The sequence below is a fragment of the Echeneis naucrates genome, chromosome 12, assembly GCF_900963305.1.
Source record: "Echeneis naucrates chromosome 12, fEcheNa1.1, whole genome shotgun sequence".
Classification (NCBI taxonomy): domain Eukaryota; kingdom Metazoa; phylum Chordata; class Actinopteri; order Carangiformes; family Echeneidae; genus Echeneis; species Echeneis naucrates.
In genome coordinates this window covers 16,759,896-16,772,941 of record NC_042522.1, presented here as the reverse complement: position 1 = coordinate 16,772,941, position 13,046 = coordinate 16,759,896, and the positions used below count along the sequence as shown (strand labels likewise).

The 13,046-nt window shown below is 40.7% G+C and overlaps 2 protein-coding genes across 3 annotated transcripts; one reads left to right on the top strand and one right to left on the bottom strand.

Annotated features, from left to right (window-relative positions):
* Positions 1–1,517: 1,517 nt before the first annotated feature.
* Positions 1,518–5,894, bottom strand: psmd5 (proteasome 26S subunit, non-ATPase 5). 2 transcript variants are annotated; one of them, XM_029516117.1, is made up of 10 exons: positions 5,691–5,894; positions 4,733–4,877; positions 4,546–4,659; positions 4,337–4,465; positions 3,888–3,997; positions 3,580–3,722; positions 3,238–3,429; positions 2,982–3,091; positions 2,753–2,893; positions 1,518–2,538 (listed from the first exon to the last, which is right to left on the bottom strand). In XM_029516117.1, exons 1-10 carry the CDS (start codon positions 5,861–5,863, stop codon positions 2,281–2,283), a joined length of 1,515 nt encoding a protein of 504 aa, XP_029371977.1. In that variant the 5' UTR covers positions 5,864–5,894; the 3' UTR covers positions 1,518–2,280. The 2 variants fall into 2 exon arrangements, with proteins under 2 accessions (XP_029371977.1, XP_029371978.1); XM_029516118.1 differs by lacking the exon at positions 4,337–4,465.
* An 846-nt stretch (positions 5,895–6,740) lies between these two features.
* b3galt9 (beta-1,3-galactosyltransferase 9) lies at positions 6,741–7,930 on the top strand. The gene is made up of 2 exons (XM_029516452.1): positions 6,741–6,746; positions 6,836–7,930. Exons 1-2 carry the CDS (start codon positions 6,741–6,743, stop codon positions 7,928–7,930), a joined length of 1,101 nt encoding a protein of 366 aa, XP_029372312.1.
* Positions 7,931–13,046: the final 5,116 nt, after the last annotated feature.

Sequence of the window (13,046 nt, the reverse complement as noted above, 5' to 3'; positions counted from 1 at the left end):
ATATATTTATTTGTTTATCTGATGACGCAAGCTGGAGCAAGTACAGAGGAGATGTGGGAGAGGTGATATAATTCACCGGGGAGATGGTGACAGTCGAACATTTTTAAAGCTGGTGATGGATGTTTGATTGAGTCAGCTGCTCTGGCTGGTGCGTGGGAAGTCTCTTTACTGCTGAGGAGTAAAGAGACCAGATGTGTTGTAAAGGTGAAGTTAATGAGAAGATTCAAGGTGTAATGTTAAGATCAATTTCAGTGGGGTCATATTTACAGAACATTAGGGAGTAGATGCGAAGGGAACAGTGCTCACATGGAGGGGTGACAATTGAAGCTTTTGAAATTTTGATTGAGCACAATGTGTCATTTTACTCAAAGATTCTTCCTGCAGCAAACACTCAGGATTGTTTTTGAGATGAGGATGAATATCCACCAGTGTTTTGTATCGTTAGGGCTTCAGCCAGCATGTACAAAATCTTACATAAGCTTTGCTGCTACATTTAGTAGAACACAGTTAGAAGTCGGACCTTTCCCCTGTACCATGTCGCCATCTGGTGTTTGGGAGCCACTGTGCCCCCCCCCCAACCCACCCTTGAATTCAACCCATCCAATGTGCATCCAGTTTGAAGCTGTATGGAGAAACCAAAAGAAAAAAAGCACTTATATCAAAGAAACGTCAGTTGTTTTTTTTGTTTTTTTTTTTTATCAATTTTTGTTGTTTAAAGTTCATGCAGATACTTTCCTTTTTTAAATTTAATGTTCCTTTTGCACCTGACTTTGCTTTCGAGGGTGGTCATATCTAAAAATGGCATGAAACCTGCATTCTTTCTGTGCCATGTAGTATTATTTTAATGTAAACAATGATGCAAAGTAACCAAGTACATTTACAGAAGCAGTATATCTTCAGTATTGACTCCCATTTGTTTGTGGCCAAATGAGCAGCAACTATTTTTGGTTTTTGGAACATTTGAGATGTCTTTGTCTCCACTCTTAGATATAGTCATGTAAACAACTGTTCCGGTCCCAACGTGCTAAAATCCTCAAGTGTTTTGACGAAGAAGTCCAAAAACTAAAAACAAATTTGTGAAGACAAAAATACCGTGTCATAACAGCATCCATAATGCATCTCACAATCACAAAGACTTGTGTTGGGACTCATTGGTATGTGTCAGATGCTTGCATATGTTAATATATAAATATCATCTATATAAAAATATATATCACTCCCAGTTGACCTTTGAAAGACCATGGCCATTTATGGAGGGAGGAGGGAGTATTTGCATTAATTCTAGGTTTTAATTCTGTATTGGGAGAATTAAAAGATACAAATATCAACTAAGATGTTGTTCAATGTCTTGCTACTGCTCATATTACATTAAATCATACTTAATTTATTTTTTGTTACCGGAGTTGTTAACCTGAACTCAAGATTTCTTCTCGTTTTCTACTTCTAACATATTTCAGGGTGCAATGTTTCGTTGCAACCATTCTTCAAAAAAAAAAAAAAATAAGAGGAACACATCCTTAGTCAAACTGAATTCTCTTTAATTTAGAAAAAAACCCCATAATATTTACCAAACAAAAACAATTTTTGACACAAAAAAAAGGAAAACATGTCTGAACATTTTGGAGAGCAGTGGTTTGATAAATTATGTTTTTGGTCCAGTTTTATTTGAGAAATTATGTCTTTATTGGTTCTGGGATTGTGACAACCAGAGGGTAACGTCTTATATCTCGCGAGGCTTCTTGCTCAAGTAGTAAACTAAAAATGTGTTAGCATACTATGCTGCCACCACGATGGACCCAACTTTATCACGTGTGTGAATGTTTATGAATTGGAACTTCGTCTTTTTTCAAGAAGGGCTGCAATAAATTAAGTGCCTTGAAAGGTTTACTGTAGTGATAAAGTGTTACCTTTACACGTAGCTGGGGAAATCAAAGCATCACACTAATGTACTCTGAGTTTTAGTTCGTAATATCACTGTCTTCTAAATGTCGCAGTTTCCAAAGTACTTGAGGCATCCTTTCCAGATTAGTGTTTCCTGATGCAGTTAAATTGTTTACTTTTAAACATTTACATGACAATGTCAATTTATGTTGAATAAGTGAGGAAGTTTAAATCAACTGAGCTTGTGAGGACCATTTTCTTTTTTGTTGAAAATGTTTTTGTATTTATGTTTCTCGTAGCAGAGTATAATATGTTAACCCACAGTTAGATTTTTCAGGCACTTACCCATTACTTAAGAATCACTTAAGAAGCCTTGAAGTTTATATGAGTTTGGTTGAATCAGTCTGCTCCTTCTGTGCTGACTAAGGCCACCGCTGAAACATAGTAAGGTCCTTCTCTCAGGTATGTTTTTAGATTGATGTAATTCTGACTGCCCAGAATTTCTGCTGCAGTTGACGAAGACACCAGTGACCCCACCAATTCAAACTTAGTATCTTTGGCTTCCTTCGTCTGACCCGTTGAACGATCCAAGACGAACTCAATGAATCCGGGAGTGCTGATCATTAACTTCTGACCCCATGGCTGAGTGGCAATGGCCTGGAGCACAAACATACACATATATATATCCACTGGTGAAGAGTTTAGTATTACCAGAGCAATGTTTACAGTATCTATCTTTTTCTTTTTTTTACACAGCTACACAAAGCATATAAAAGAACTCTTTCACAGTTCCCTCTTTGTTTTTGAGTGAATCAATAGTTCAGTAACACACACAGGAAATAATGGTAGTTAAATTCAGCTCAGCACTCACAGTGAATATCTGCAGAGCCCCACAATGCAGCTCTGGGAATGGCTGAGTGCTGATGTTGCGAATCATGTCCATAGGCTGTTTAGACAAAAGGTAGAACCAGGACTCTGTCAGGGCCAAAAGATCTTCTGTCTGCTGCTCTGGCTGCAGAAAAAAATTATACAGACATAAAGTGAGCAACATCTTTTCTCTGAAAATGACACAAAAAGGCTCACAGTGCGTGTGCACACACCTCTAGAGTGAGAAGTTTGGCTATGGCATCCAAGCTGCGGACTCTGAGCTCTGTCGCACTGGAGTTGGCAAGTTGGCTTATTCTTAATAGCACTGTCTTCAACTTTTCTCCTGAAGACACACAAAGAATTAGACATAAAAAGGTACCAAGACTGTAAGGACAACTAATACAAAAACTGTAACAAGGACCATTCCTCCTTTTGCTCTCATTAAATCAAACTTGTGTGAAAATAAATCGGAAAAAATAACAAGCAAACCTGTTTTCTGTAGGACCTGCTTTCCCTCCACAGTAGATCCAAGTAAGCCCAAAGTGTCCAGCGCCACCCCGTTCATCACAGGATCTGGGTCCAGAGCCATTTCAAATACCTTGTTCTGGAAAGCTGGGTAGGCTTCACAGACCTGCTGTGGGCTGTCCATAATGGCCAGGTTCCCAAAGAATTTTACCAGACCTGTCAGAGGAATATTTGCTGTGTGAAAAACTAAATGGAACACTGACTGAATTAATTAAGGAAATACTTTACTTGAATTAGCACATTTTCATGACACATTTTCTTTCTTTATTTATTTTTTTTAAATAGCACTTTTCTAAAGTGACGCACCGGGCAGGTAGAGGGAGGAGAAGGGGTCCGTCTCTGCTCCTCTGATCATGTTGGAGATCTTCTCCATGATACCCTGCTGGGCCAAATACTGCCGTCCATGTTGACTGCGGGCTAGCGTGGTCACCATCTCTATGGCTGTGGCCCTGGTGAAAAAGATTAACTCAATAACGTTCTTCATAAATGCTTGGAGTCTGTCTATTATTTTTTTATCCTGTTGAAACTGTCTGCTCAAATGCAGCTGCTGCATTATTGTTAGTCACAGACCACATCAGGTGTGGCTAATGTTTGAGTGTGATTCACGTTATTACCTGATTAACACATCGTCTCCTGTCAGTTCACTAAGGAGTTGAGAAATTAGGCTGCTGTTTGCACAGTAGCCGAGAGAAATGGGGGACACAGATGAGATCTCCACCACCAGCTGCAGGCATGAAGAAAAGCAAATCAGGGATATAGTGTTTGAAAATTACAGCTGCTCACCGACGCTGCTAAATGACTGCCTGATGAATTTATGAAACAAGTTCAGCACTTATCCAACTGTGTCCATGCGAATGTTAGGTTTCTAACTTCTAACTCTAATTTGACACATTAAAAGTTTAATCAACCTCCCCCACATTCTGGCACCCATTCATGTTCTGATTACTCATACATTTTACCAGTTCAATAAAATAAAAGGTCATTTAAAAAGTTACCAACCAAAATTACTTAAGATTCATGCATCATCAGTCACAACATAAGTCCGAGGAAAGTTTGAACATACCTCATATATTCTGTATCTGACAATGTCACTTGCTGCCATCACATCCTTCATGACTTTGAGCAGGTCACTCTGAAACAATTTGTCCAGTCCTGGTTTGGAGTGACTCAGTTTTGACAAGGACTGAATGGCCTAAGAAACAGCACGGTTACTGCTCCAACTGTAGATGCATTAGAAACTCACGCATGAAATTTGACTGCCTGTGTCATCACCTGTTTTGCCACCGCCATTTTCTCCTCTCTGATGCACTGGATCACATCTTGAAGGATGTCGTGGTTCTTGAGGATTTCAGTGGCAGCATTGGGGTCCTCCACCATTCTGCCAATCTATCATAGGAAAACATTAGTTAGCCAATGTTTTGTGATTAACCTTAAGCCTGTGTGTGTCTGTCTAACTCACCTGTGTCAAAGCCAGTATCTTAACAGTTTCGTTGGGATGATTCAGACCTGCATGCAGCTCCACTCTGTAGTTCTGGGCCAGATGCTCGGGGCTGAGGGCCAGTAGGATGAGTTCAAGAATGTCCACACACAGCTCAACCTGCTCTCTGTGAACACAACTCACATTAGCCTCTTTAAAAAGATTGCTCAGTCAATCAATTCTTAATCATTTGGTTCACGTAATCCATCAGAAAATATTCTCAGCACTAGAGCTGTCAGTCAGAACAGTCAGAAAACTTTAATGACTGCATTTTCATTTTGTGCTACTTCATAAATAAGCAGCTGAGCAGAATTAAGAATGAGATGCATTTTTTTTTGTTGGGCATCACTCCTGAGAAGATAAAACTAGTCAGCTTGGGCTGTTTTTCTATTTGTTTTAAATAGACAACTAATTGAGATGACAGTTATCACATGACTGAATAATTAAATGATCATTTGGTGCATTTAAGTTTCTTAAACATAAATGCTGTGCCTTTTGTGATAATTACTTTTTCTTTCGTGAGAACAGGCTGACTTCACTGTCATTTTTGTTGACATGCTGTTACTGACTGAAACTCAGCAGCTAAACTTGTGAACCTTGCAGCTGCAGGCTCTTCATCTGCGTATTTTAAAAAGGGGGGCAACTATTTCTTCAGTATTTCAGCCCACAAACACTTCAAACATAAAAGTCAGTGATGCAAATTTCACACATTTTGTTTCAGCAAAGAATTGAGACGTTAACGGGTGACTGCTCTCTACATTGTTGGCCGGTTAGCTTGCTAACAGCCAGCTAGCTAGCACAAGTCAAATGTTGCAGTATTCAGTATTGCAGCCACGAGACTCACCCGGTGACACTAATGACACCAGCTGCTTTCTGACTCAGCAGGTAACTAACCATCGGTTGTTTTTCTCCACGGCGTCACAAAAACAGACGAACTCACCTCCGGTTGGAGTCCAGCAGAGAGAAGACGCCGCGGAGTCTCTGCCCGCTCACGGAGTCCCTCAAAGCGCTCTCCGTAATCGACAACAGCGCTGTTTTTAAACTCTGGAGCTCTTCAATCGGGTCTTCAATGTTGGAGATTTCCTCCAGCAAACTCTCAACGGAAGCCGCCATGACTGGCAATGTTTTGGTTTGTTTTTGTCCCCCACCCCTCTTCCGGCTTTTCGACTTCTTCTGCGTTTTCATCTTTACAGTTCTCATCTGACGTCACAGCGCCCCCTCAGGTGGAAGACAGTATGTGTGGTTGCACACTGTAAAATAGGGCCACTGTGTAGTTCCAACCTTTTATTTATTTACCCGTCAGGTTACTGTGATTCTTTAATTTTACTTTATTAGAATCAAAAAATTTATAAAATTTTACCTCCCAATGTAGTGTTGTAACATTAGTTTTCCTGTGCACCAATACCTTTGAACTTGTTTGTATCTATGTATCTACACTTTCTTTCTTTTTACCCCTGTGAATTCTACGCATTCCCTTTTCCTTCCAGAGAGCAAAATATTTGCAGAAAATGCCTCCCGTCGTCACCATTCATTTTACCGGTTGTCTTTTCTTGACCACAATCCAATCTACAAGAGACATAACTGCGATGCAGAAAACCTGAAGCTTGCTCAAGGTTTCAGTGAAGCTTAATAAATATTAAGTCATTAGACCGCTGAAATAATTATTTTATTATCATTATTTTTCAGCAGTGGAGAGACAAGTGATATAATTTAACCTTTTCTCTCTCATAAACCTTACACCTGTCTGTGTGCTCTAATTCAACAATTCTTTCACCTGTCATTAATGTTTAATGCATGAAGCAGGATACACTCATGCTTGAATCTTGTAATGTCGTTCTTGGTGTGCCGGGTTACCTTGCAGATTGAGTTTCATGAAAGTGGAAACTGTGTCCATCATCTGGTATTTGTTGTTGAACTAACTACGACCGAAGCTCCTCTGGGCAGCTCCAGCTAAAACCTACACACAAACAAGGCTGGACAAGCCGGTGTCATGCAGGTAGAGTGTATTTTTCTGTGCAGTTTACACATTTTCATTTCAGTCTGACTTGAGAAGTGAATTTTTTTCTTTTTCTGTCTCCGCTTCAGTGCTCTCTGTGCAAGCTGCGTACCCACCAGTGGTGCTTCCTTCTCTTCAACGTGCTGCTCTTCCATGCTTTGTTGTTTGGGGCTGATTTTGTGGAGGAGTACCTTCTGCAGCCCACACCTGCTATCTACACTGATGGCAATGTTGTTAACGTAAGGGAGAAAGCAAGGAAACTAGATCTCAGTAGAGCTAAGGAGAATGTGTCCCAGGCCTACCCTATCACTAACCCTGACGCCTGCCACAACGCTGACATCTTCCTCCTCACGCTAGTTTTCAGCTCCCCAACGAATATCACTCAAAGAAATGCGGTCAGGAGGTCGTGGGGCAACCAAACACATATCCAAGGCTTTCCAACAAGGGTACTGTTCTTCTTAGGATCAACTCAGACAGCTGCTGCACAAGAAGCCCTCAAGAGAGAGTCTGATCGCTATGGTGACATGGTCCAAGGTCATGCCGTGGCTGACTCATCCCTCCGCAGCCCAACAGAGAAGACTGTGCTGGCTCTCCGCTGGGTAATCACCTTCTGTCCTCTGGCACGATTCGTCCTGCTGACTAAGGACTCGGCGTTTGTCAACCTCCCAGTCATCGGAAGCTACCTTCTCAGCCTACATAGACACCCTGAGGACCTTTACCTAGGAAGGGTGATTCAGAGAGACTCACCTGATCGGGACCCCAACAGCCCCAGCTTCTTGCCCCCAGCTCTCTATCCTGACAAGTACCTCCCCGAATACTGTGATGGGACGACTTATGTTCTATCCCAAGATGTGGTCCGGAAAGTGTACGTAGCGTCTGCAGCAGTCCGTGCACCCGTGAGAGCGGATGTTTATGTGGGCCTTTGTGCTCAGATGGCCGGAGTGTCACCGACTCACAGTGCTAGGTTCTCAGGAGACAAACATATCCGCTACAACACCTGCTGCTACCGATATCTGTTCAGCTCAGCAGGAATGGGAAGCCAGGAACTAGAAACTGTGTGGGCCGACCAAGAACTGAAGGGCGGGAGATGCTCACTGTTACAGACCTACTACGGCCTGGTGACCTGCAAGGCCCTTACATATCTGGATAAAGTGTCCTTCTTCAACTCCCAGGGACAAACTTAATTGTATGGTTTGTGTGTGTGAACAGAAAGAGAGAGAGAGAGAGTACATTTTTTGTCATGTGGGTGGCAGTGTTTGCTTCAATGGAATTTACTTCATATTAGAGGCTTCATGACAGCTGACTGAGAAGATGAAACACTCAGCCTTTAACACAATAATGTAGCCGACTGTGTATCCACAGACTAGGATTTGTGTGAATAAATGTGCAGTGCAAAGTATTTGTGTTTTAATTGGTCAGGATTGTCATTCATTTGTTTTCCTTTAGTGAATTTTACATCAGAAACTAAAATCCAGTTGTATTTCTTTGTATATAATATAGATCATTATTGACGCCTTGTGTGAAAATGAGTTCATGCTTCTAATCACAGATGCTGTTTAGCTGCATCAGTTTCAGAATGTGTGAAGTTCTTATCTCATGTACTTTATGCTAATGTATTTTATCATGGCAGGCGTTTTCATTTTTTTTTTTCCGAAAAAGGCCCATTTGACAAAACTTCACAAAATCATGTGAATATCTCTGGAGCTGTTGTCCCATTTAAAACATATTTCCAGTTGAGAATTTGAATTGTCCTGCTTATTCAAACACAAGATGTGAATGACTGAATACACCATACACCAACAAGGACATCTAGTGCCCAATTTGAGTAACAGCAACAAACTGGCCTGGTACCTACGTATGATATCAGGTGAGTACACGTTTATCATGTGAGAAAAACTTTCGTGCATTAGATGCATAAAAGACTGTGACAGAAAACAGCTCACATAACAGAACAGTTATATTACCCTGATCACCATTAATGTTTTCAGTGATTACACACAGCACTGATTGTGAATATAAAAGTGTTGATTTAATCATTTTTGTTGTATTAGTGTAACTAAGAGGTGAGATCACGCCACTGAGTCTGAGTCTGTCTCAAATTAATTTCAGGCTTCCACTTTTTTTAATTCCTTTGAATGCTGCTCAAATTCTGCTTCTCTTCCCAAATTCCACAAAAGGAAACTTTGGCCTCTGCCCGAGCACCGCAAGCTGACCAAACAAAATGTTTGTGTGCTTTACAACCTTTTTCTCTTCTTTTTTCTGCCAGATGGTCAAACTGCAGCTCTCCACTGCACCTTGGCCAGGTTCCCTTGTGTCTGCAAAGCTTTTCCTGGCTGTCTGTCTCCCTGCATCAGGCCCAAGTATTCAAAGAACAACTTCTCAGCATGTCTATAATCATTCTGGCTGCTAACCAGTCGTGGCAACAAATTGACTGGCATACCATCAGTGTGAACCTGAATCCCTCTCTGGGATTAATCTGGATTTATTACCATCAACACCTCCGACTCATGGCCTTAGCGCCACATGATCCCTGGCCTCTCACCTCTCTGTCTGTCTTATCCTTCAAATGACCCCATCATGGCTCGGTTTGGGACTTGTCATTTTATGGTTACTACAGTCCCAACTGTGACACAACTTCCAAGGAAGTGCCCGACGAGAACAAAAGATTTTATTTATATTTTTCAGGCTAATGCTGCTGTTGAACCGCTAATAGGGAACAGTAATCACTATGAAAACATCTTACGGAAATTCAACTATGCTTAATCAATTTTTTGACAACAGTTAAACAATATGATCCATATCAGTGTCATAGCTCTTATCCGACCACTGAAAGTGAACTCTCTCCCCACTTATCATCATCTGGGCCTTGTCTTGATAGCTGAAAATAATTGCCCCAGGTTTAGCCAAGATGGCTGCAGAGTGAGAAGACTTGCCTATAATGGAGTATTGCCTTTGTAAATTCAGGGAATGGAGGGAGATTAATGTATTTCCAAAAATGTCAAACTGTCCCTTTAAGTCCATAAACAAAAGATTATTTTACTCAAAACCACAAACTCAAGTCAGGTTTTATTCCAACTGAAAAAGTTGCCAAAAGTGTTCGTGAGTGCTATTCTTCAGGAAAAAAAATAAAAATAAATAAAATCATGAACACAACCTACTGGATCAAAAGAAAAAAAAATGTAGAGGCTGGATAGGAGTTTCCAAGAGAAAGTGGAAACAGGGCCTACAGAGCAGGAAAGCCATCAGACTCTGCAAAACCACATGTACACAACGCATGCACGCACACACTCATAACACAGCCTGCAGAGATTGTTAATGTGAGGTCGAAGGGTCGGTAAACTGCATGTGGGTGGTGCAGCACTCTGATGAATGCTTCCCCTCACAGAGATGCATCTCTGCAGAGAAGGACCCATCAAACCGGAGAAACACTGTTTACGCCCTCTGAAGAGGTCTGGGGCTCCACAGCCACCGGGCCGGTCAGTCAGAGTTAATGTCCCAACTGATGAAAGAACGACTGTCTTTCATTTTAATTTTGCATGCGCACATGTGTCATTCATGAAAACATACAGTGCTCGTTTTTATACATGAGTGCACAATCATTTGAGATTCTAGAGAGTTTTATGTTCACAGTAGAAGCTCACTATTCATGTGGCCCTCCAGCCCACGTTCATTTACGTAGAGGCAGTAACCTCAAGGATAAACCCTCTTTTTTGACGACATCTGTGGTTTCTCTCCTTTCCCTTTTTGTAAACTCCACAATCTTTCCCTTGAGGTTGTGGTAACTTTGCCAAACCAGGAGTTTGTAACTCTCATACAGTGCAGCTACTTTTGACTTCTTCTATTTTCATTATGCATTCTATAGTTTTTGGCTGTTCTGACTGAGATACTTTCCCTCCTAAAAAAAAAAAAAAAAAAAAGAAAAATACTGCATCTGGATGAAATTAAGTGAATCAGACATGTTCTCGGTGTATTTCTCTGTTTAACAGGTCAGTGGATGAACACGAGCAAAGCTTGTTTCCTATTTTATGCCCTTATTAGGAATTCATAAAAGTTTTAGTTGACAGTGATTCTATAAAGAATCCATCCTCATCATTTGACATACAATATAAACTCTAATCCGCTCACTTATCAACTCGTGAAAATGATAAAACAAATATGTGAAAAAGACAATTTGGAAAAGTTGGAATACTGCATTTTAATCTTTACCCCACAAAACAAACTGCTGGAGGTGGACTCACATGACTGCTGGGGTGAAGGGCAGGTTCGCTAATTGGACAGCTCACACAGATGGCTCGAGCGCTCTGTCTGCGGCCTGAGCTCATTCTGCTGAGCTGGTTTATTTTTTTACTTTTGTTTATGAATGGGTTTGGTGAACATAATCCACTTGGCTTGCTGTGACACAGCATATTTAAAGTTAGAACATATTGTTGGACGGATTTTGGTTTAGAATTGCTTATTTGCCTTATTCAAGATGATATGACAGTTTGACTTCAATGTAGACTTTCTATTCAATTTTCACTGACCACAAGCCCCCTCTTGACTTCTCCACTACCAGGAAGAAGTGGTAAGTGATGGAGATGAAGGTGACGGAAGCACCTGCCCTGTGATTGGATTCTGCTGCCCCCCCTGGCAGGAGAGCTGGGGAATCAGTGGAGCAGCTTTGTGCAAGTCGATCTCATGAACTTTTTTAGTTGAGCGAGCGAATTGTGATATGCATGAAGCAATGCTGTTAATTCTCTGTGTACTGTACTTCAACTCAGTTCCACAGTATGACTCACCCTTTTTTCCCCGCTTACTCTGCAGTTTGTTCTCCATTCTCCGTGCCTTTTCTTCTTTCCATCCATTCACACTACCTCATCCGCTACTTCACACAAAACTCAAGCCGGTGACATAAGTCGGTTTCAGCTTGTGGGTCAGCCACCAGCAGTCCCATTGCACTGAAACTCTGTTTCTCTGTATTTTGTTTTCAAAGGGGTCCTCGGTCGCTGCTCACAGGATCTGTGCAGGGTGGAGACTCAGTCGGTAATACAGCATGTAAGGCCACATATTATTAGAGGCCTTTGCTGTATTTGCTGATGGGCTCTGCTGTGGTTGTACAGTCTACTTTGTAAAATGCTAACTGCCAGATGATCGAGACATCTGTTAACAGTTTAATGCTCTGATTTTATATTCAGCTGCTCTCCTCTTTCTATATGCTCATAGAAAATAAAGCCAGAATATGCATTTATTCTGTAAACCTGAAGTTGTTTCTAAAACTTCTTGAACCCCTGCTAATAAGAATTTGTAAGCAGCACATAAACACCCCATAAATGGTTCAAAACGCACCACAACATAGCCATCAGCAAATGCAATGAAATATAATGAGCAGACATAAAAATGATCTGGACTGTTATATAATATTAATACACATGAATCATAGGCAGGTTTGAAAGTAAGTAAGTAAGTAAGTAAATTATCGGTCAGATGATTTACTCAGATGTCATGAAACAGATGAGGGAAATTGAGAAGTGCTTAAATGCATAATAAGTAAGATGTTCATTTGATTTATTTAATATATTGATTACAATCGTGTTACACTGTAATTGTTTAGTTATTCATCAACAGTTTGCAAATCTGATTGTTGCTGATTATTTTAAGGACGGTTTTACTGATGCCTGAATTACAAATCTTTGGTAGATCATCCAATTAAAAACAAAAACATGACAGTTTTTAGTTGTGTGTATCTCCTCAACCTTCTGTAATGTGCTCTGACGTTAAGTCGCTGTGCCTAAAGATCAAATGTCACGGAGATGCTGTGTTGTAATAACCATAGTTAAGCTGGATATGGAATGGTGAAAAAAAAAATAACAGAGAATATGTGAATGTTAAGTGTTTTACAGGAGCCGCTTGACTTGTAATAATAGTGATTATAAAGCTGGGTTTGCCAATAAAACCACCTCATCATTCAACACGTCTCATTACAGCTTCCTCCTCAGGAACTGATGGGTATTCAGTATCCCAAATCCATGAGAGTGCCAACGGTATCTGTCTTTGAGCACAAATTTATAATCTGCGTTGGCTGGTGGAGGTTTAAAGATTGAGTAGGACACAGACCACACATTTATACTAGTGTTTCTGTTTTTTAGGAACTAAATGCCTCTTACAATTTTATCTTTTATTGTTTTGTCGTTCTGGGAAGCTTTTGAGGATGCTGCTGCCACAACAAGGTATAAGTCACTGGCTTTGTAAGAGTGCAATCACCACGTCACTTACAAAAATGCTCACTCCTCAGTTGAACTACTTTCTAATCAGTGCAGCACT